Here is a 25,479-nt window from a genome sequence, read left to right as displayed (position 1 = left end):
ATAGATAGATAGATAGATAGATAGATAGATGGATGGATGGATGGATGGACAGATAGATAGACAGACAGACAGGCAGACCGACGGATGGATGGATGGATAGATAGATAGACGGACGGACGGACAGACAAGGGGGTGGATAGATAGATAGATAGATAGATAGATAGATAGATAGATAGATAGATAGATAGATAGATAGATAGATAGATACTTTATTTATCCCAATAGTACATTTACAACTTCCAGCAGTATCCACATGCACAGGTAAAAAGGTAATAAATAAAAAATAAAACAGGAATATAACAAAAAAAAATACTGAATGCTAGAATTTAAGAGTACAAATTATATAACAAAAATATAACAAATAAACTATAATAAAATAAAATATAACAAAAAAATACTAAATTCTAGAAATTTAAAGGTATAGGAGATTAGTAATGTGCAAAAACAAGAATTTATAGGTAGAGAAAGATTTAATGAGGTAATGTGCAAAAACTGGGTATGTGCCAAAACTGCGTGTTAAAAACTCCCTGTGATGATCTGAGGAAGAAACCTTGAGAGGAACCAGGCTCAGAAGGGAACCTCATCCTCATTTGGGTGACACTAGACAAAATAAGTATTGTAAATGTAACTAAATAATGTCCTTTCTGCAACAGCAATCAGTGGCCCATGATGATCTATTAGGTCAGTGTAGTTTCTGAGTTCATTATAGTCACTAATTCCTTGCTGTCACAAGCTGACAGATGTAAGGGCAGATCCGTGACGGTGTGAAAGTCCCCAAGTGGCTCTGTCCACGGCTGTCTCCTGGTCACAGACTGTCCACACAGATCCATCCATAGCATCAGTGAGCCCCACCAAGCGACGAGACTCTGACCAGAGTTTATTAGTTGCAATGACATGTTTCAGCCACCAGAGGGCAGAATTGTTACAGATCAACTCAGTAACGTCTCTTGCGGCTAAATGAACACCGACACTGCCGCGCTCCAAGATGTGGTAGAAATCCTTCTAGAAGAGTAGAAATTAATTCCAAATCTGGAATAAAAAGATCAAAAACACATGGAAGTGATGATCAGGTGTCTGGCCATATCCTAGTTTGTTTGTTTTTTTGTTTTTTTTGCAAATTTAATAAGGTATTATTATAATTATTATTAAACATTTTACACATATATTAACACACACACACACACACACACACATATAGTATAAATATAGCACCTATGGTATAAACACAGAGTGGCATGGTGGCACAGCGGGTCGTGTTCCAGCCTCACGGCTCTGGACTCCCAGGTTCGGGTCCTGATCTCAGGTTACTGCCTGTGTAGGGTTTCCTCTCCTAAATTCACCCCTAGGTGTGTGTGTGTGTGTGTGTGTGTGTGTGTTTGGCTTGCAATGGTCTGCATCGGACCCATCCATGGTGTGTTTCCACCTCACACCCAGTGTTCCTGGGATAGGATTTAGATTGACAGTTCAGGGAAACAGATGCTGTGACCTTAATTAATAAAACAGTGGCTGAATTTCTGCTGAAATTTTGTTTGTTTATTGTTTTTTTCCTTCGCTTTTCAAAGATTCCTCACTCATTTTCAAAAAGCATTGAAACATCCATGTCAGAAAGTCAAAAGAGAATTAACTGATAATTGTAACGCTAATAAATGCATGAATGTCCTAGATGTTTCACTTGTTTATGTATTAATCACAGACCCTAAAGGCTACGTTTTCATCCCTCCCTATCAACTTTATTATCTTTCCTGTTAGAGATGCAAAAACTGAGAGGAGACCATGGCTGAGGATCTCAGAGAGACACTTCTGTGTAACAGGAACGACATGGTGGTTTGTTGTTGAGGAAATTTAAGGAGAAAGAGCAGAACTTCATAGCCTCATGGAATGAATGTCATGTTTTTTTAACAGCTATTAACTCAAAAAGATTTTCAAATATCTGCAGCTTGATCAACCTGACATAGCCTCAGGAGCACTTTTGCTAGTACATCTGATGGAAGCCATTGGTACAAAACGTCCTGTATCTCTGCATGCTATATTTAACCTTTACTACATCTATCTGTACTTAAGTAACCGCTTCCTGGATTCCTGAATTCTTCATTAGATTTATGTATGTATACAGTATGCTCTTCAGTATCAGGCCAACTCTGATGAGTAAACCTTGTGGTCATAACGAACTAGTCATCATATCAGCTGTTTATCAGCTGGTCAGCTGCTACTCAGATTGAACTTTGAAGGCAGGAGTGTCTCTGATCTTTTCAATTTATTCATTACTTTTCCTTGCAAGTGATAGAAATCCACACAAGCTTCCTGTACACATGTTGCTCATTAACTCGAATCTAAATATGAAAGTGACTTGGAGCTGAGTGAGGGCAACATGTGTAACTCTACTAACACTCAGGAGATGTCCCACTGACCAGACAGAAAGAAGCTCTGTGTGTGAGAGAGAAAGGGGGAGAGACAGAGAGAGAAAGAGAATGAAAGAGAGAAAGATGGGTTGGGTAAAAGAAAGAAAAAGAGAATGAAAGAGAGAGAGACAGACAGACAGACAGAGACAGAGAGAGAAGCAGTAAGATAAAGGGGGTGAGAAGGAGGTGAGTGTGGTAAAGAGAAAGAAAGAGTGAGAGAAGAGAGAGAGAGAGAGAGAGAGAGAGAGAGAGAGAGAGAGAGAGAGAGAGATGGTAAGAGAAGGGGGGTTGAGAGTGGTAAAGAGTAAGACAGTGAGAAAAAGAAGGAGGAGAGAGGAGGGGGTGAGAAACAGAAAAAGAGATAGAGGAGGGGACAAGAAAGAGAGAAGGGGTGAGAGATGTAAAGAGAAAGAGAGAAAGGGTGAGAGAAAGAGAAGGGGGTGAGAGACAGAAATAGAGATAGAGGAGGGGTGAGAGAGGGTAAAAGAAAGAGAGAAGGGGTGAGAGAGAGAGAGAGAGAGAGAGAGAGAGAGAGAGACGGTAAGAGAAAGGTGGTTGAGAGTGGTAAAGAGTAAGACAGGGTGAGAAAAAGAAGGAGGAGAGAGGAGGGGGTAAGAGACAGAAAGAGATAGAGGAGGGGACAAGAAAGAGAGAAGGGGTGAGAGAGGTAAAGAGAAAGAGAGAAAGGGTGAGAGAAAGAAAGAGAGAGGGGAGGGGGTGAGAGACAGAAAGAGAGAAAGAAAGGAGGAGGTGAGAGAGAGAGTGAGAGAAAGGGTGAAAGTCATGTATTATTGCCAATCTTATAATCTTATATATATAATCTTAACGAAGTCAAAATATTTTCGAATTTATTTAATTAAAAATAAACACATATTTATTTAATTTACGATTTCACAATCATTTTTTTTTACCATTAATACTGATAGTAATACATCCTGTAGTTCAGGCCACAAGTTTACACACATCTAGGTGAAAGACACTCAACTTTCACATCTCATACTCTTCATGTTTCTATACAGCATATTTCATGTGTTACGTCAAATATCACCAATATTATTTCCAGAAGACTTCATTTTAAAATAATAGCTTTATAAATAAATAGATTTATGTCAGCTCTTATTTCCTGTATTAGATTAGATTTTCAGTCAGTCAGACATGGACATACACACTGTGAGTATTTGGTGTTTTGCCTTTTATTAGATTTAACTTAAATTAAACTCTTTGGGCTGCCTTCAACAGATTTCTTCAATGGTTTACTGGAATTTTTGCTTGTTCCTTCTGACATAACCGCATTATTGGGATCCAGGTCAGGGCTTTGTGATGACCACTCCAATACATTCACTTTGCTGTCTTTGTTTGATGTCAATGTTCTGCTGGAAGACACAGTTGTGGGCGGGTTTCAGGTTTATGGATGATGTCTGTTTTGTGTTGATGATGATGATGATGTTGGGTGTTGCTGTTTATTTTCTTAAACACACCAGTCCATATTCCACCCCACAATATGAGGATGCTACCACCCCCATGCTACACAGTTGGGATTAAAAGCCTCACTGATTTTTCTCCAATCCCAGCACTGATCACATCTCATCTGACCACAGAACACTCTTTCAGTAGGTTGGCTTTTTTTTGCCAGAACTGCATTTGTTTCTTCTTATTGATAAAATTCCATTTGTCACTGGGAGATGGAGCCTCTTTCCATGAACATCACAGTGTCTATCTTGTCCCAAGATTTCTATAATTGCACATAATCGATTGAACAGATGCTCTTAAGGAGGAACTGGCCTTGTGAAAGATGCATCCATCTGTCTATACCCGCTTTATTCCTAATTAGGGTGACGGGGATCTGCTGAAGCCTATCCCAGCACACATTACCAGGCAGGGGTACACCCTGGACAGGTCACCAGTCCATCACAGGGCCACATATATAGACAGACACTCATACTCAAGGGCAATTTAGAATTACCAGTCAACCTAATGTATGTGTTTTTGGACTGTGGGAAGAAAACCAGAGTAAACCCATGCAGGCACGGGGAGAACATGCAAACTCCACACAGAAAGGCCCCTGCCTGTTTGAACCCAAGATTCGAACCCAGGACCTTCTTGCTGTGAGGCAACAGTGCTAACCACTACGTGCTGCCCCTGTGAAAGAGCCATGTTTATTCCCCAGGTCATGACTTATAGTTACTTAGATTTTCCCATCGTATCAAGAGCAAAAAAGGCCTTGACTCTAAAGGTAAGCTCTTTCACAGACACACATGCACTCCTAATAGTGACAGTTGGCTTCACAATCTTCTCAAAGTAACATCATGCTTTTCTGGGATCTGATTAAAGATACAGTCAGCTTGATATACATGATCTTTTGTCGATAATACTCGGATCTGTTCCACCGATTAATGTGTTGGATGAGTGTGACGTTTTACACATGAACACAGCTTGGTCTATAGAAAAAAGTGACCACTGTCACACTGACCTATCTGATAAATAATTAAGAAATGCAGTGAGGTTACAGTGATAGAGCTGAATAATGTAAGAACTGTGAGAGAGAAAGAGAAGCAAATTTATGTTTTTTATGGTTTAAAAGACACGTTGACAGTGATAAGGATTATAAACAGGAGTTGCTAGCATGCACAAGCGTCGACCACGTGACCGCTGTGTGACGAGTTTGTCTCGTGCAGCCCCTCCCACCTGACACAGGCGCGCGCGCTTCTCCTCGGTGACGCGCCTGTGTCAGGTGGGAGGGGCTGCACGAGACAAACTCGCCTCACACACTCCTCAGTCGGCTAAACTCGGAGAGCTGACGACGCGCCACTTTTATGAATGAGCCGAAAAGATTCAACTTTTGCTACTCGGAACTTTTTTTCCTTCTCACTAGAACCCTAGAGCGAGCTCTCCTCCCCGGCCCAGAGAGGCACTGAGATGCCCTCTGACTTCATTTCACTCTTCGGCACGGATATCGACCTCACTTGCCCCAAGTCTCTTTACGCCAAAGGTAACTTTTTTATGTTTTTTGTTCCTCTTCACTTTTTTCTTATGGCTATCCAAGTTACGTCACTTTTGTCGCACTTTAGGGCGCTTTAGAGGCTTGTTCGCATGGAAATACGCGTTTTCCGTCTTCTGTGTAATTTTGTCGTGGCGTTAGGTATGAATAAAGACACTGTTTGCATGTATTTATGCCATAAGAAAGCAATTAAGCGGTATGAACCATTCAGTGTTTAAAGAAAAAAATGACAGTTTGTTTTCAACGGCTGTTGTCCCCCCCCCTCGTATAGCGTCGCGTGGCTCGATTTGTTTGCGCACGAGGGGGCGGGGTCGTAGTTGAAGGGGGGGTGGAGACTGGGCGGGTCGGCTTGTTGCTAGGCAACAAAGCCAGCCTTATTTCTCCTCCTTCTTGACGATAAATAGCTCCTGTCAGTCTGGCTTATAAGAGTCTTAGATAATTATATAGAAATTGTAATTATATATATATATATATATATATATATATATATATATATATATATATATATATATATATATATATATATATACATACACACTCACTCACTCGCATACATACATACATACATACATATACTTATTTATAGGCTTAAACTGATGTCACATCCAGTCTCACATCTCACTTTATCTTCTTCATAACAGAACTTACTCTACTGTTTACTTCCACATGCTACAAGTGCACCAGGTCACTGCACGGGTCAGCTTAGAGTTCATATGTAAACATTTAAGGTGGACAACAGCCAAAATGAGGAGCAGTGACCTTGTTTTTAATTACAGTGCACTATAGCAACCTTGTAGGCTGTTTAGCACACGTGACATTGCAGATGGAAATGAGTGAGAGTAGCGAGAAGAAAACACCTGGGGCAGGTGGGCCAGGTATACCAGATCTGGGTGTGCATACACAATTGACAGTGTGTGTGTGTTCATCCTATATCTCATCATATCATATCATATCATATCATATCATATCATATCATATCATATCATATCATATCATATCATATCATATCATATCATATCATATCTCATATCATATCATATCATATCAATCACTAGAGTAGTAAAGTAAGACTTTTCTAAGGTTTTCCATAGGTTGGTATGCTATTGTTTTCATAAACCAACCAGAACTGTTTAAAACAAACAAAAATTGTACTAATGCTATTTTTTTGGCTTAATATACCTAGTAACAGGGCAGCTTAGTGGTTAGCACTGTTGCCTCACAGCAAGAAAGTCTTGGGTTTGAATCCTGGGTTCAAACAGGCCTTTCTGTGTATGTGAGTTTGCATGTTCTCCAGTTTCCTCCCACAGCCTGAAAACATGTACATTAGATTGATTGGTAATTCTTAGGAGTGCCCTTAGGAGTGAGTATAAGTGTGTGGTTGTCTGTCTATATGTGGCCCTGTGATGGGTGTACCCCTGCCTTTCACCCAATGTGTGCTGGGATAGGCTCCAGCAGATCCCCGTGACCCTAATTAGGAATAAAGCGGGTATAGAAAATGGATGGATGGATACCTAGTAACAGTCATTAAAAGGTTCCCTAATGATTTGAGACTGTGAATAATGTTGAACCTTTCTTCCACTGCACAAATCATCATCATGTCCTAACATCGTGTATGTTTATAAGCCGATTTATATGAATTTGATACAAACATTGTGAAGTAGCACCTGTGGACCAAACCTGTGGACTTAGAAAGGGAGTTAGAAAGAGTTTGATAGGAGTCCAGTGGGTCTCATTAGGTCAGGTAAGCATATAAATGTAGATCATATGCTGATGTTTAGTGAATTAAAACTACATTAGAGTTTAAACTATCTAGAATTGGTGGACTGCAGTTCTGATGTGAGCCAAGCAAAGTATTTCAGCAGACCAGTCTGAGCACTTGAAACTGTAGATATTGTAACAGAGCTAATAAATGTGTGGAGAAAAAAAGAAAAAAGCTGGCTGTAGTTCAATAACTATTGCTTTTATAAACTTGAACCAGCTTGGCCTCTGTAGCAGGTTTCCTGTTAAAGCTTATCCAATCACATGCTGTAGGCGTCCGACCAAAAGACTAGCTACAGTTCTAGAGGCAATAGCTCAGGGTGAGTTTTCACAGATTTTTTATTCCAGCTCTGATTTATAAAATGAATACAAATAAAATACCTATCTTCTGTGAACATCACTACGAAACAAAACATAACCACTTCAAATGATCATATTTATAGCTATAAAGTAATCATTAATGGTTAATCATTAAAAAGGGGACTGTTGCCTCCATTCAGTCATGATGGTTGATTATCTGGGTCAAGGAGTGTTATGTAACTGGACCTGTACACATTTTACTTGAATAGCCCTGGTGTTGAGCCTTATTATTTGTGATGATGGTGGAATTCCACATTAAAGGCTATATCCCTTTTTTGGCATTAAGCAATATTAATTATATTTATTTTTATTTATTAACATTTATATCCAGGATTTAAGCAGGTAAGATGAAATCCAGTCTAAGCCTAGACTATATAGCCAAACGTTTGTGAAGACCTAACCTTCACATCATAATGTGCTTGTTAAACGTTCCAGCCAAGATTCATTCTCCCTGTGCTGTTATAATAATGCTCCACTCCTCTGTGAAGGCTTTCCACTGGATGTTGTACGTGGCTGTGGGGATTTGTGTTTAGAGAGATCAGGCATTGATGTTGGGTGAGGTGGTCTGGGGTAGAATTGGTGTTCCAGTTCATCCCAAAGGTGTTTAGTGGGGTTGAGGTCAGGGCTTTGTGCAAGTTACTCCAATCTTAAAACACCCAGAATCTAACCACGGACACATTATTGTATTGTACAGTAAGTTATTATGTTCTGTAATATCCACCGAGCCATTCATAAGGTGTTTCTTACCTCTTGTGCATTTCAATTAATTTCATGTGGATTAGATATTCATCTGGTTTATACACGTTTAATGTAATTTACAGGTCAGTCTATATATCTGTCACTTATGAGGATGAGGTTCCCTTTTAAGTCTGGTTCCTCCCAAGGTTTCTTCCTCTTACCATCGATGGGAGATTTATCCTTGTCACAGTTGCCCTAGGCGTGCTCATCAGGGACTAGGGATTAGTGATTAATACAAATAATTTTAAATATAAGTCTAATATTAATCTTAAGCTTTTTGTACTATATTTCTTATGTTTTGTAAAGCTGCTTTGAGACAATGTCCATATTAGTATATACAAGTAAAAAGTAAAAATGAATTCTTCTTTCATCTGTCTGTTCCCACCCACCAGTCATAAGGTGCCAACCAAGGAAGGTGAAGGATAACATGTGCTTCCTCCGTGAGGCATGTAGCTAGCCAACTGCATCTTTTTAAACCGCGTAACACAATTAAGGAATGCAGTTTTTGCCCTCTTCCACATACATGACTTCACAGGATTGGCTCTAGTGTCATTTTGATTGACAGGCGAGAGATAAATGCCACAGAACAGTGTTATTTTTGAATTGGGTCTTTGTAGCTTCAAGTTTTGGCTCAGTGCTGAGATTATATAAGGAATAATCTTGTCGGTAATCCTCAGTGACGCTATAGCTGGGTATTTTAAGCATGGCTGAGCCAAAGCCTGATATTTGTTTGGTAATGGACATTAGGTTCAATTTTCCGTTCTGTCTATAGATTATTTCTTTATTTATTCTTAAATAAAGAAGGCATGGTATATAGAGGTGTGGCCAGGTTCCTTTTGGCTCGTTGGATTGTAGTGTAGTGGTGTGTATAAATATCTGCGCTGACTTTGCCAAGGCCCTACCCAAGTCATGACCAAACAAATACCTGCTCTGTTTTGCCTTCATGCTTTTGCACAGGATAAATGTCAGGTTGCATTGTTTTGGAGCTTTTTCTATGATGGACAGAATGAAGCTCTTGTTCTCTTTTTTTTTTTTCATTTCAGCGTGTAAATAAAAAATGCAGCTTTAATCTGTAAACCGAGTCGCAATTTCCAGGTTATTGTGCTGTTGTGTTGACCGCTGTAGTCATAGCTGCAGTTTCAGTTTATTGGTCCATCTGGATCAAATAGAAGCTAGTTTTATTTTAAAGTGAATCTCAGAAAACACATGCTAGCAAGACGTGTATGTTTTTACAAAAAATCAACAAGAGTAATTTCTTCATTTGCTTTTTGTTTCCTAAAACGACAGCATATACAAGTAAGGAGGAATGTAATATATTCGTGCACCTGGGCTGCAGAGTGTTCAGGGGTGCAACAGCAATCCTGGGAGCCGAAATCACAAACATTCAGGCCTCTAAGGACTACTCACTACCCAGCATGCCAGATTTTAGTTTTTGGTGCCAAGAACAGAACGGTACCTTGAACTTGAACCTTGACCATTGAAACCCAATGTTATGTCCAGCGCCACTCTCTGACAGTGGCCAAAAGTTTGTGCACACCTCACCATCACCATGCACCTGACTCTCACTCAAACCCTCTGAACAGCTTTGGACCTCCTCATTCAGTATCCGCACATGATCCCACTAATGTTCTTGTTGCTGTAAAACCACAAATTCCTATAGAAATGCTCTATGATCTTGTGGAAAGCCTTCCCAGAAGTTTGGTGAACATAACAGCTAAATGGGGAATAAATCAGGACTGGAAATTCCAACAAGCACATATGAGTTTTATTGTCAGGTGTACACAAAATTTGGGTTGTATCGGCCACGTTTTGGAGATGTGCTCACAGCACAGAGACAGGTACCTATCTCGAGAATCAGATTTTATAGGATGTATTGATATGAGCTGTAACTAAAGCAAATGACTGTATGTCTAGTCAGCATGTTTTCCTCATAAACAAGTGCAAATCAAGAAAAATATGGGCATAATTAATTAATTCCAAATTCATTCCTTGGTTCCTTATTCACATCACGATTCCTGAAAAAGTCCTTTACCAAATAATCTATGCTCCAAAAATCCGGTCACATCAGGGGACTGGTCATTTTAATAATTTGAATGCTTTGAAGTCAAGCACCTGTATTCAGTCTCTGTTTGTTGAATGATAAAAAGCAACCAATAAAGTCCTCAGCATCTAACTTTTATGTGCCGAGCGTCTACTGGAATAGGCAGGAAAGTTGTACGAATATGTACTCAGGCTTAACCTGCATTACTTTGTCATTAGGCATCTTTGTGTAACAGGTCATTATTTTTAAGTGATATGGATTAATTTAGTCTAAATTTGAAAGGCTCCTAATAGGCTGCCCGGTCAAAAGCTTTTAAATCATTAAGCACATTACGTTACTTTTGAACGCAGCTGTAGACTTCCTCCAGAACTTCACTAAGGACCGAGCATCTGTGAGCAGGTGCTGCAACATGATCCAATACACACGAGAAGACTTGGTTCCTTTAGGGGAAATGAAATCAGGCTTCAGAGAAACTCTCAGGCCCTCATAATGAAGTGAAGAATTATTCAGCTGTGCACTTAAAAGTTATAGCCTATGAAACGAAGAATGATGAATACACCAAACTCTATTATACGCCATGATATATTTTATATATATATATATATATATATATATATATATATATATATATATATATATATATATATATATATATATATATGTGTATGTGTATATATATATATATATATGTGTATATATATATATATGTATATGTATGAGAGAGAGAGAGAGAAAAAGTACCACCCAAACTTTTTTTGTACTATCAAATCCCGATCAATATATACCACAGCGCTGTTGGTTTCTCGTCTGATTGGTCAGAAGGCGTTGATTAATTTTCTCTGGCAGCAGCTGTGAAAGTATAATGCAGTTAAAACATTAAATTATATTATCTCTACACTTAAGATCTAATGGACACTGTCTGATTTTTAATTGAAGAAGCTTTTAGTCAATCTTCTCCAAGCTTCGTGGCCATGTCTGGACTGTAATGCCGTAATTCCAGTTTGGGGGTTAAAGCAAACGTGTTTGTAAGGAAGGTGGGGCGATAAATGCCATCCTGTGCACTTGGATAAGTGTAATTCAACTTACAGAAAAACTGTCAGCTTTCAGTGGGGTGTATGGAACTTGTTCTTTAAGTATCATGAACATCCTACCTGGTGTTAACTGGAATTGACTTCCGCCATACCGTGATACCCCTCCATATATTTTCATTAGTTTTTTTAACGTTGCCACTTCTCTGTAAGGATGCGTGAGCGTGCACCAGCTAGCAAGGCCTGTGTGTGAAAGCAGTTAAACATATGGGTCTGCATTTCTAGAAGGACAGAGAAAAGCCCTGGAGACGAGTCTCCCGTGATTATTTTTAGGCAAAGTGTTTTTGGCATGTTGGCAATAAGGGAACGCATTGCATGAAATGTAGGGCATTTCTCTGTCTCTCTCTCTCTCTCTCTCTCTCTCTCTCTCTTTCTCTCTCTCTCTCTCTCTCTCTCTCTCTCTCTCTCTCTCTCTCTCTCTCTCTCTCACTCACTCACTCACACACACACACACACCCCACACACACACCAAATCCAGAATTTTTTTATTATACCGAAATCATTTACACCCAGAGTAGGCTGAAACTTTTTATTTGCATATATCTGTTAAATATCTGGATTTCATGTTAAAACAGGTTTAAAGTCACTTTTGACCCAATTTCTCAAACTCACTGTAAATGACTGATACAGATAAACAAACAGTCCTGAGACATTGGCGCTTTTGTGCCCTCAGTCCTTTTAACTGTTTAACGTTTATATTATCTACATAATCACATAACTATCTTTTTTTAATGAGGAAAGAGTGATGAAGGGGGAACAAGGAGAGGAGGAAGTTCTTTTTACTTTATTACTCTATAACAAAAGGCATACCATGTCTCAATCAGAGCACACAAACACACACACAAGGCCGTTATGATGTAACATATAATGCAAGCTATACAGTATGTACAGTAATTAGAAGAGACACTGTGTAAAAGAAGGTTATTTGGGTGGATTAATTCTAGTGACGGGGGTTTGTATTAGTCATTTTGCCTGAGGGATAATTACCTAAGAGTCAAGTAGTGTTTAGTTACCTGATCAGGTGGAAACGTGTTCCAGGGTCATGTCAGTTTTTGATGCAGATGTGACAGTTCTGCATAGCGTAAGCAACCTTACATCAAATCCCGACTGTCTGCAAAAACAGAACGTTCAAGCTCGTGTATTATCAGCGTCCACAGAGGATTGGATGTCTGTATATAATACAGTCTTCTGTGTTTTGTCAAAATACATGACTGTGTGGATGCAGATAAATTCATTTAGCCCCCACAATGTGATTTACTCCACCTAAAAGTAGAGCCGGTGTATAAGATGGCGGATCGGATATCAGATCGGACATCAGATCCCGTAACATATCACATAGATTGGATTTGAAGTAGAACTTTTAGTTTTAGGACCAGAAGTGTTTACATTATAAAGAGACTTAACTGTATTTTTTTCTTTTGTGAGGATTGATTGTGTTATATTTACATGTTATTGTGTTTTTATTAATAGAGTTTTTGTTATTGCCTTTTTTTGTATGGTTAAAGTGCAGTTAAGTGAAGGTGATACTTTACCCGAAAGTAAAACCTGCGGAAATCTGGCTTCCTTTAGGAGAAGACATATTTACAGGATTATCCCTTAGGATCTGAATGTTCAAAAAATCCACAAAATCCTGACAACCACAGCAAAGATATCCTTCCCACATTTAGCAGCATTTAAATAGAGATTGTGAAAACATTCGTATTGTATTTCGTACAGCCTTTAAAGGTGCATTAGGTAAGCTTTGTTTCGGGGGAAAAATACGTCTCTATGTGTTAAATGGGATGAGCTGAAAAAGATCTGATCTGTACTCAAAGCTCCGCCCCCAAAACTTACTTAGCTAACGAGAGCTACCATTAGCATGGTGCCTTGTGTGACATTACGTTCAAGCAACTACTTGAAAGCAAAGGTTCAAATGGCTCGACGTGCTTATTCTGAGGCTTTGGCTGAATCTATCACTTTGGTTTATTTCTATGCAACATTCTAAATTATTTGTGTTTGTAAGAAACAAAAGAGAGACCTGATCAGTACCTGTGTATTAGTTATTCTGCTACGGGGTTGTGCAGGACTTCAGTTTGCTCTGGCTAACAACTCAGTAACCGCCAAGGGAATTAGATTATGGTTTGACCGTATAATATCAACATCAATATACGTTGCAATGTACACCAACTAGGCATAACATTATGCGCACCTGCCTAATACTGTGTTGGTCCCCCTTTTGCTGCCAAAACAGCCCTGACCCGTCCTGCACTGTGTATTCTGACACATTTCTATTAGAACCAGCATTAACTTCTTCAGCAACAGTAGCTCGTCTGTTGGAACAGATCACACGGGCCAGCCTTCGCTCCCCACGTGCATCAATGAGCCTTGGCCGCCCATGACCCTGTCGCCGGTTCACCACTGTTCCTTCCTTGGACTACTTTTGAAAGATACTGAAAACTGCAGACTGGGAACACCCCACAAGAGCTGCAGTTTTGGAGATGCCAGTTTTGGTCTAGCCTTCACAATTTGGCCCTTCGTCAAACTCGCTCAAATCCTTACGCTTGTCCATTTTTCCTGCTTCTAACACATCAACTTTGAGGACAAAATGTTCACTTGCTGCTTATATATATATATATATAATCACACCCACTAACAGGTGCCATGATGAGATCATCAGTCTTATTCACTTCACCTCTCAGTGCTCATAATGTTATGCCTGATCGGTGTATTGTAGATCAAAAATCACTGAATCGCTGATTCAGAACCTGTATATCATAATGCAAATGGTGGGGAATCGTGCTACTATATTTCTTGTCATATTACCTCAGTTTATTTATAAATTTTCAAGTTTACGTTATCTGTATATAAATCAGTATCACCTTTTAACACACCATAATAATTTACTGGAATATATATATATTTTATTTTGAGTAACTAATTATTTTTTTTTAATTCATAGTGGTAATGAATATACATACTTTTTTTATTGTTATAGATAAATAAATATATAGATTTTATCTGTAGAGTACAAAGAGTGGGAGCGAAATGGTTTTGACATCATGGTGTAATCTATAAAAACCTGTTGCTTTTTTTTTTCTTGAATCATGAAACCCCAACGTGATTGCCAACCAAAACATTGTGCAGTACTGGAGTTGCGCACTTTTCTACTGTTTACTTCCACTGTAACCTCGAGCCACATCTTGCAATCTCGTTGTGAAAAGACAATCACTTACATGTTAAAAATGTTTCTTGTTTGTCTCTGCTATAATGAAGAAGGTGAATAAATAATAATCTGCAATAAGCAGAGTGTGCACAGCCTTGCCAGATACATTACCCCCCCGGGAATGCCGGTTTTACCCCACACCTCTCATCTGGGTTAAGAAACATGATCGTCGCTCCCCGCTATGTTGATTCATCTGATTTGAGTGTCGTGTTGCTAGCCCAAACAAACGGTTCTGTCTGGCATGTTTCCGCCCCAAAACACCCAGAGGTGCGGTTCCTGCTTGGAATATTTGCTCTTCCTACAAAAAAAGTACTGCATGAGCAGTTAAAGCATCAGCTCCTGGCAACTGTCAGGCTGAAGCAACAACACTTTGCACTACATCTAGTAGGGAAGCAAAGTAACAGATGATTGGGTTTCATACGAATTAAAGTGGAATTAAAATTGCAAACCAGACAGCAGCATTAGCAGTCTCTGCATTATGGCTGTGGCTGTACGTATAGGGAATTATGTAGGCGTAAAGAGAGTAAATTAAAGCGATTAAGTCATAGAAGAAGTAGGCTGCCGAGGAGACAGGGTGGAGGAGATAAAGATTCATGAGCCGAAGACGTTAAGAGATGAGCAAATCATTATCGGATCACAATCACATACGCAAAGAGACATGTATAGGTTTGCACGCAAAGCGCCAGGAAAAAGTGTCTTGGTTTTGGATGGAGATGACATGATTCCAGTTTTTCATTTCTGATACCGATTACTGAAACCTTGAAAGGTTACAATCAGTTCATTTGTGGTAAATGGGACAGAAACGTACTTCTTACGTGAATATAAATACATTTATGTAGAGGTTGCACGATGCCACTACATACATAGAGATAAAACTTTTTCTTTAGTAACTCCTTTACAGAAAAATCACTTACATTGTAAATAGAATGAAGTGTAAACACAATAAAATCCTAACATAAGTAAAAACAGTTTATTTTGTGTGTGAACAACAAAAATTCATTTTAAAAATCGAATTTCTTTTTTTTGCCATTTTGTTACAATATTGAATACGCTTTATCTGATAATTGTAAGACAATTGTGAGTAAAGAACGTTAAGTCAAATTCGTAGACGACTGTAGCAGAGCGCTGTGGCTTGATATTTCTAGCTGATCTGTGTTTGTGAATGAAAGCACGTGAATGAAGTTTGGACTGCAAATGCTGATTAAAAATAACTGCCAGTTAGTACACAACTTTAATCCTATTAGCCGAGAGCTCAACGTGTCCTCCAACTTGTCCTCCGACACAAGCAGAGATATTACCGACCGGTTAAAATCATTTGTCGTTTGTATCTGTTCTCTTGCTGAGAGACTCATCACCACTTGTGGGTGAAAATTGCTGTTGATGAACATGCTCTGTGTGTAACGTGTTACCGGTGGGTTTCGATGGAGACGATGCCTGAAGCCGTGACTCATTGGCACCATTCATTCATTTCATCCATTTAGTCATTGTTTGTGTAGTAATTGTGAATTTAATATTCAGTACCTAATAGTAAATATTTGTTTAGGACAAACTTGAGCCATTTCACTGTAGGTGGGCATTTAAGTCATTTGACTCAACATCTATCAGTCTAAATTTTTCAAGCCCAAATGTGTGCTCATTTAATATCTTCTTGTATCTATGCTTATTTTTTGAACCTGCTATTCCCTAAAGGTGAAAAGCTCAGAAAGCTATAAAAATGTGCATAAGCTCTGATCTCTGTCTGGTCTTCTGCTCCAGAGGCAGTCGTGTGCAGCGAGTCCTAAATGTTAAATATTTACGGAGTTAATCAAAGCCTCCAAGAGCGTGTTTTCCGTTCGCTGATGAACAGCGCTCAGGTTACTGGTATCGGCTTTCTGTTAAACCAGAATCTCATCAGAAGGCAGACTTCCTCCTCCTCCTCCTCCTCCTCCTCATTCTCCTCATGTGATAATGCCGAGCGGGTTCTTTCATCTCCGGTCTTCCTTCTTTAAATCACCTGACTCCTTCCCAAGTGTCTGGGTATGATTAGGCATTGTTGTAAAATGTTCAAAGAACTTTCTTTGTGATTTTGAATCAAGGATTCTTCCTTTTCTAGGCTCTATCTTGGCTGAGCCTTGAATCATTGCCGCAGTCCGGCTTGAGTCACCTGTGAATATTGTGATAAGTCAAGTTTAAGTGTTCTGCTCTCTCATGAATAAAGATCTTACCCAGCTTTAGAAGACTTACTCTTTTTTTATCGATCTTCTTCACATAAAGTGTCCCTTTGAGACTTTCAACTCGGGAGCCCTATGTAATACAGCGCACTTTACATTTCAATTAAACCAAGAATCATAATGTAGCACAAGCTTATAATGCAAGCATTATTAGGATCTGATCTGTTATTACATAAAGAAAACTTTAGCATGCTTAAGTTTTCCATGAAAACTCAAATAATGTAATAATTTGCAACTTTTATTCTGTATTCTTAATACTTACACAAATAACCTGGACAATATGAGGTAGTGAGTACGTGTTAGAAATATGAAATAGTGAGAATGTGATAGAAACAATGCATTAACTTAGCAGAAGTGTTTTAAGTCTCTAGAAAAAAGTGACTTCTTGGTTCAGATTGCTTGTTTGTGATTGTGTTTTACCTCCTGTAAGTCATTTCATGGACACGTTAGGTCCTGGGGTGGAGCTTGGTGAACTTGGTCATTATTTAAATCTCGAACTCATCTAACTGTTGAAGGAACAAATCACGAATCATTTAATGTTATGTAAATAGACAATCATGTGGAGGTGAAAAACATTGATGGTTATGGTTAAGATTGAATCACGTGCGTCAGTGTATAAAGTAGCATACTATTTTGTTATTTTATTTTTTTTAAAATCCGAACCGAGTCTATAGTCATGGTCTGAAAGCATTTTAACGTGGATCTAGAGTGACTGATATATCTTGATATGTCAAAAAACTGAGGCATATACTGTTAACAAATTTATCTTCACTAGAATCTAAGCACTTGGGTGTGGATCTGGGGCCGAAGTCACTCAACCAGTCGTCCATTAATACCAAACAAAAGGTACAGTACATACGAAGGATTGTTAAATGGTCAAAACAAAAGCACTCATTTCACGTAGATCTTCGAAGCTATTCTCATAACGAGCGCATTGTTCATTTCAGAGTGTCTATAACATAATCAGCAAGATGTTCTAAGGTCTTAATTCGATTACAGGTTGAATCCATTTATGTGATTAATGTATGCTCCTCGGTACGGGTGAGGAGAGACTGAAGGACAGTGTCGATGTAGCAGGATTACTCCACGTCACTGGACTGATTTTATCTCTTCAGCTAATTTTGTTTTCTTAAAAGAAACAAGAAGACATAACAGGACAGCTTTCACATTTCTGGCAGCATTATTTACATTTATCAGCAACTACGTTATCTGTTCTTACTTTCATGGTTGTCTGTGTATGTAGCTATGAGAGCTATGTTACCTATCCTGATAAACTTCAGGAGCTCAATGACCGTCAAATACGTCCACTTTGAGGGCAGCGAATGAACAAGAACCATGGGAGCTCTGCTTTTTTTTAGTGCAAAGAGGCTATGAGCTGGGTTAAACTAAGAACCGAGAAAGGAGAAGAGAGGAGGAGAAGAACTGAGACACACTGTCGAAAGACATTTTTTTGTTTGTGTGTTCCTAATATACATGTGGATCATTACAGCATATGGACGCATGAACCCTTCGGCAAAGTGTGAAGTTACCAGAAATGCTTTCATCAAACTTTTCTCAGATGTCGCTGATCATACATCTTGATTGACGATGGCTAAAAGTTTGAAGTATGGAATAAAACAACTTTAGATATGCTGTTATAGACAAATATCCCATGTTTTATTCAGTTGGAGGAGTATCTGTGGTTTAAAACCTAGGATTTGTAGCTGCACAACTGTCAGGGCTGCTTTTATTGAAAATGATTCAATAGATCAGGAATTTGCATAATTTGCGTTACACAGTCATGTATGTTCTGCGATTGTTGACCGAGTTAAACAGTTTATTTGAACGTGAAATTCTTGTCTCTTGATAATCTTTGTCTTTGCACGTATTTATGGAAAAGGTTGAGTGAAGTATTGTTTTCACTGATCAACGGCTGCTATTATGCAAACTAGTAAAGTCCTAAATCTTTAACAATTGGCACTGTTGTGAAACGCTTGGCACTGTGATTTTCCGGCTTCATATTTGTGTGACCGCATGGATATGATCAGTCCACTTCCACATACCAGGCACTGTGCCAGCCTGCATTTATATAAAAGCTAGCCTAATCCTCGGATGTCAGCTACTGTAAGAGACGCCATCAGCGAGTTTCAAAACATCTCCGTCCTGTATTTATGGCTAGAAGCTTGAATCAATTCATTTAGTCTGTGTATGTTTAATCGAAGGTGATCTTTACTTGTGAATTTCACGGCCTGATGGGCGAATAACTGATGCGTGAATGATCATAGGTAAAAGCTGTTTATGGTTTCCCCCCACCGACACGCCAGGCTCATGCTGTTCTTCATTAATCATTCACCTGAGGAGAGGTGCTGCTACTGGTAGCCTAGCTTAACTGATGGATTTCTGAAACCTTTTTCAATCCCCTAGACAAGCATTTCTATTTATATTTATTACGACATATTTTTAAAGCCAACAGCCTTTCATTTGTCTTGGTGGTTTTGCTATTTCTAGAGCATATTTAAAAAGCCCTGTTGACCAGTAAAGGTGGCTAAGATTTTAAAGCTAATCAATGAATTTTCAATCAAAAGTTCAAAAGTTCTTTTGAATAGAAGCAAATTTCTTGTCCCATGAGATTAAACTCTACTCTTGTATATCCTCCATTCATGTTTTTGTTTTTTTTAGATGTATAATGTCCCAGTATTTTTTTTGTTTGCAGAGAAACAGCTCCATATCATGATGCTTCTATCACCATGCTTCACTGTACTTATGGTGCTTATAGATGCAGCCCTTGTTTCTCCAATAGTTCTGAGCTTCCTTGCTTTTTATAAACACATTTCATAATTAAATTTACGAAACCTTTACATAAGTACAATACATTATTACACATTCACACTTATAAATGGATATTGTTTTATGCAAAATAAAAAAGTATTTTTTACATACTAATACCTTTAACTTGAAATATTTTAAGTAAGATCATGAGGCGTGTGAAAATTCAATATATCTATAGATATATGCTCTATAGATATATAAAATAACAAAATCATTTGTGTTTGTGTATGTGGCGAGGGTGTACTTGTGTAAATAGCTTGAATTCCTCAGCACTCTGAGGTTTGACTTTCATCCAAGCCCACTGTATGTGTTTTCCTGTCGCTCCTCCTTCATGCTGGTAAACATTCGGGACAGAGCGCTACTGTCTCCATAGATGAGCTGCCTCTCTGGACAGCCAGCTGACTCTCACCGCCTCATGTGGCACAGTAGGTCGGGCTTTACGTTTAAAAAGGCTTGTCGCAATATAGTAATCTGCTTTTTTCTAATCCAAATATACTGTACTCTGAATCTGCAAGTATGCATCATACTCATTACTCACAGGTCACAGGACAGTCTCATGCAACTTCCCTTAAACATTTTTTCTGTTACAATTTGGTCACCCTCCCACTATCCTGTCCTCCCATCTTAATGAGACCAAGCCAGGACACCCTCTGATGAAATGTGCTATCCACTCTATTCTACATACATGACCTCAGAGACTCTCAGGTTTGGTTAATGTTGCTGTGATTGACAGAGGAGAGTAAGTATCCTCCTCCCGCTCAGAGAGCACAGCTAATTTTTGCTCCATGGTTAGCAACACTTTTCACCTTCTCTTGGTGTTGTCTGCTTGTGCTTATTATAAGAGTAGCTTAGCAACCCCGTTGCTGTCCACCACACTTTAGTCACACACACACACACACACACTGTAATATAGTAGGAACACAAGCAGTTTTCAGAGGAGGTATTTGGAGACGCTTCTCACGGGGGGAAACATGGAGAAAAGTTAAAGTGAGGGATTTATTTATTTATTTATTTGTTTGTTTGTTTTTTTGTTTATTTTTTAACCAAGTCATTATTGCAAGGACATTAAAATGACATTGCTTACCTGTTTGGCTGCTCTTCGTTTTCTGGCTTCTGTGGGTTTTATTTGTTATTTGTTTGTTTGGATTTTTGGTTATTTTTATTTTTTTTACCCCAGTCTCCTGTGGTGTCAGTTGCTGGGATCTCACTATCGAGCCTTCTCAGTTGCCCTGGCCGTCGTTCATGTGCTGGTTGTTGAGGTCATATGCTGAACAAAAAAAAAAAGGATTGCCGAAATGAATCTCTGTGCCACATCCAACCGCAGGTTCCAAATGTCCTGGGTGTAATTAGTGCAATTCGTTTCCATTAAATCCCAACAGCCGAAAACAAACAATATTTCCTACAGAGCGTTGTGTATGCAATCAAAAACAGAAGGGTTTGTCGTACGGTCTGTCCATATGCTAATTATTTAAAGTGTACCCGAGTATTATATTTAGCGCCAAACCAACGCTAAATTGGCCGTCGTTATCCCTCATTATCATTAGTGATTTGTTTCAGGGGTCAATTAGCTTTCTGCAGTATCACTCTGGCAAACATTGCAGTAACAAAAAACAATATAAGCCACCTCAGAGGCGCTTTGCATTTATTTTTTTGTTCCCCCCCTCACTGATTTCCAAAACAATGCAGCAAATGCTTGAGATACATCAGAGGAACAGATTACACGTATCCGGTTGCACATGGAAAAAACATCCTCCTTATCCTGTGTGTGCCTCGTACATCAAGGTTAGACCACTGATTAAGAAATGCAGTGACACTGGATCATAAAACTGGCCAACTTTCTGTTCTTTTTGGGAAGAGATTTTTTATTCCCCTACCTGAGTAGCTTCTAAGCTTGTAATAGAGTTGAGTCTATTGTTTCAATTACTAATTTATAACGCGGCTCATATAATACGAGGTCCTCTGCGATTATTTACATGCATGTAAATAGTGTCTAAAGCGTGGATCGTGTTTCGTCAGGGCTGCTTCCGAGGAGCAAAGGCCCAGGCGTTTCGTACAGGAAGAGGAACTCGGCTGTACATCAAACAAGCGAGCGATAAAGCATCATGTGAAGTGAAGGATCGATCTGCCTGTTCAAATCGTGTGTAGAACGCATCAGAGAGGGTCAATCATATTAGTTACTATAGCAACATCTAGAGAGTCATGTGCTTGAAAACTGACATAGGACAGATTATCAAAAGGTTATTGTTTTTTCATTTTATTTATTTATTTTTCAGATCAAGTCGTTAAATGCAAATCATCTGATTTACATTACTGATGAAACCCACAATGTGCGCTGGTTCAAAAGGGAGTAATGTTTATTGCTTGCCAGAGGCCTTGTCTAAGTTTCCAAATTGGATTTGTGACTCAGGCTACCGTTTCAAATGCACAATTCCAAGTAGTTGTTTTTTTTGTTTGTTTGTTTGTTTATCCAAATACAATAGAACGCAGCATTTATGTATTCAAGGATTTGGAAAGCAGCACCTTGTGAATTTAACTGTAACTTTTGCAAAATATGTGACATGCATCTGGGTAAAATTTCAGAACAGCAATGCTGCATATTTGAGCATTCTTGAAATCTGATCCTGTGCTCTACACCCTTGTGACGTTTTTTTTAAAATCCATTTGGCTCTGTTGATATTGTGTGAGGATGCAAAATTCAGCCTTATATCCACTTATAATAAGATTGTGATGGGTAATTAGTGACCTGGGAGTTCATCTGATTTATCTGCGATTGTGTTTATAATTCAGCGCGAAGTGTTTTGGGCGAAGTGGAAGTGTTATCTCTGGTTAAGTGGTAACAGGCAACGCTCCGAGACACTGCATCACATGGATTTGTGTCTGAACGCTGCCGTCAATATGGCCACCGCGGGGTTATGTCAATTATCTGAAAAGAGTGTGTTTACACTTCTGCTTGGGCAGCCGTGGGCCAACTGTGCTATGAATACATTTACAGCAAAGAAAGAAAAAGCAAGCGGGGAACAAGGGCTGAGTTAAAGATGTACTGCTCTTTTAAATGGGTCTGATGAATTTGGAACGTTTTTCTTCTTACTAAGACTGATAAGATAATAGCGGTAATTTCATTAGTAATGATATGGACAGGCATCCAAAATCATGCTCTGATACTACAACATGTTTCAAAGTATTTCGTTTTGGTTTGATCTTCGCGTTGTTGCCAATATCTAAGTAAAAAACTATTGCAAAACACATATACGTCTAGCATGTTATTTTTGTCCACTCATATTTCTTAGAGTAGCTACGTTTCCATTCAGACATTTCCCAGTTTTGAAAGGATTTGGTGGTGAAGCCTGCATAAGAGAATGCGTCGTAATTTCTGACTACTGTCGTGAAAAATCTGAAGATGGTGTAAAAGTAATGAGAGACTCGAAGCCTACTACGAATTAAGAGGTTTGACATTCGTGAATTTCCCTTTGGGATGAATAAAGTATCTATCTATCTATCATTTGATGTTTGTTCATTTGGTGATGTACCCTCAGTAATTTTCTCCTTCTCAGGGTCGCAGTCACATCTATGCTGCTTTCACTAATCTAATCAAGAAAAACGATAATTTCCTCTTCTCTCTCTCTCTCTCTCTCAATCAGTGCACGAGTGTTCTCTGTGGCAATGCGTATGTTTAGATATTTAGATGTTCTCTACAGAAAAACCCGTTTCTATCATGACAGACAAACGTTTCCAGCTCATGTTGAAAAACGGAGCAGGTGAAAGAGCTTAAATATGAGTTTGTGATGCAGCAAGCATCTTTTTCACATTCCTAATCTTACAAATAAAAATATTTCTCAGCTAAACATTTGGTCTGTTTTATAACTCCAAAGTACAAGTGGACATTTCTTTTATTTCTAGCTCAAGAAATGGGAAATGGAAATGTTTATTTTTTCCCATCATGATTCCGTTGCTGATTTAATAGAACCGCTCTGCTGAAAACACTCTTATGATGCATATCTGCATGCTTGTTTTTTTTTCCCTCTCCTTAATTTGAATATAAGACATGACAAAGGAGAGCAGTTCATTTGAATAGAAGCATGTTTGCATTGTCAGTGCTTGCCTTATCTAGAGCTAGATCATGTTTTTCATCCAAAAGTGATCTTGAAGTTGCTTTAAATGTAAATACATAATGCAAATAGATTATTTCCTTTTGTGTTTCATTTAAATATATATACATGTATGTAATATGTAATATATATATATATATGATGACTGTGAAGTGTTGTAGGTTGGTTCTTTTTTCCTTCCTCCCCTGACCGCTCGCATGATGAAAGCCTGCCAGACGTGGAGACGGTGGCTTTCGTTGCTATGGTGTTCTCGGCAGCTCTTATGTGGCCGCAGCTGTAAACGTTAAGCCTTCACTTAAATCTCTGGCGGCCCCCTGAACAGAGATCCCTTTCGCCCCAGTGAATCTTTAAAAGCGCCTCTTAGATCGCTCCAGCTCTTGCTAATTTTACACTTTTTCCTCATATACTGAGTTTTCTGAAGCCGCTTTGCAGATTGGTGTTACTCCGCTCGGTGTGAGACGGAGGTCTGTTTCACTGCCGTTACTTATTTTTGTTGTTTTTTTCTTTCTTTCCTGGTCAGTGGCACACACACTGAGCAACTGACCTGTATTAACATATGGTGGGAGGGGAGTGGTTGTGTTTGTCTCCTGGGTGTTGTGGAACAGGAATACAAATAAATACATATTTGGGTTGTCACTACTTGCCTTCTGGCATCTCGATCACCTGTATCCCACAATAGAACGATTCTTACCCCGAAGGGCGTGGTCTCTCGAAGGATGACCCTGCCCCATCCTCAGGGCATGTGCTCTCGCTGAATGTTTGTTGAGTATAAAAATACTTTAATTTGTGTGCTATAACACTGACAGTCACCAGCTCTCAACCCTGTAGAGCACTTAAGGGAGATGCCAGCATCATCAAAACACCAAACGAAACGAATTTCTTCAGGAAGAAGTGATCATTACTCCAGTCCAGAGATTTGTGCCAAAGTGCACTGAAGCCGTTCTGGCAGCTTTCGTTTGTCCGACACTTTACCAACACACCTTGTGTCGGATTTTTTTTTTTTTTTTTTTTTTTAAACTCTGAAAAGGGATTCAGAGGCATTTCATTGCTAGAGGTCAAATGTTCAATGTTACAAATAAAAATAAAACATCTTTTTTTTTTTTTACCTGAAAAGTGAAGATTTTTGTGTAATAACATTAACAGCTCAAATGAAGAAAAACTCTAATGGAGGTCTCCAGGAAAAACCAGAACAGCAACGAAATGACTCTCTCTCCATGAACAGCACTCTGTTTTCATTCTACTCAGGTCTGTGACATAAACAGCAGCCGCAGTGTGTTGGTTGTGTGAGAGGAAATTGAAAGAGGACAGGAATTTTCTCTCAGAGTGTGTGGAAACACTTAGAAACAGGCCAGGTACGGATTCTGCAGCAGTTGGAGCTCTGAGTGCATGTTTTCTGGGCCTGTACGTACAATAACGACTAACACCCTCACCATGAAGCGCACTTCCTATATTTACACATAAGATTTTATTTCATATTAATAACCTCAAAACATACTCTGTTTACTATGACAGAAATTAAGGGCATGACATCTTTCAAGTGAGAAAATCAGACGTTACTATGTGAGATGGAGGGCAGTGGACGTGTCACTCATTCCATATTCATTTGTTGTTGTCGGCTTATGGATTGTTTGTTTTTGTGTCAGAGCTTTAGATTTTTTCATCAATCATGATAATTGAAAATATTTTTATTTAAAAATTGATCTTCCACCCTCTTGCAGTACCCACAGAGTGTATACCTCGTGTAAAATGATGGTCTGAGAAATTATAGTAA

General features: G+C 38.9%; 1 protein-coding gene across 1 annotated transcript in view; it reads left to right on the top strand.

Moving 5' to 3' along the window:
• The first annotated feature begins 5,128 nt into the window (after positions 1-5,128).
• The window catches only part of nfat5b (nuclear factor of activated T cells 5b), a 40,847-nt gene continuing 20,496 nt past the window's right edge, over positions 5,129-25,479 (top strand). Inside the window, exon 1 of the mRNA XM_058400501.1 lies at positions 5,129-5,388. Within this exon, the coding sequence (XP_058256484.1) occupies positions 5,316-5,388 (73 nt within the window). The 5' untranslated portion in view covers positions 5,129-5,315. The remainder of the gene's footprint in view (positions 5,389-25,479) is intronic.

Source organism: Hemibagrus wyckioides, linkage group LG10 (genome assembly GCF_019097595.1).
Source record: "Hemibagrus wyckioides isolate EC202008001 linkage group LG10, SWU_Hwy_1.0, whole genome shotgun sequence".
Taxonomy (NCBI): Eukaryota; Metazoa; Chordata; class Actinopteri; order Siluriformes; family Bagridae; genus Hemibagrus; species Hemibagrus wyckioides.
This window is presented reverse-complemented; position numbering and strand designations above follow the sequence as displayed.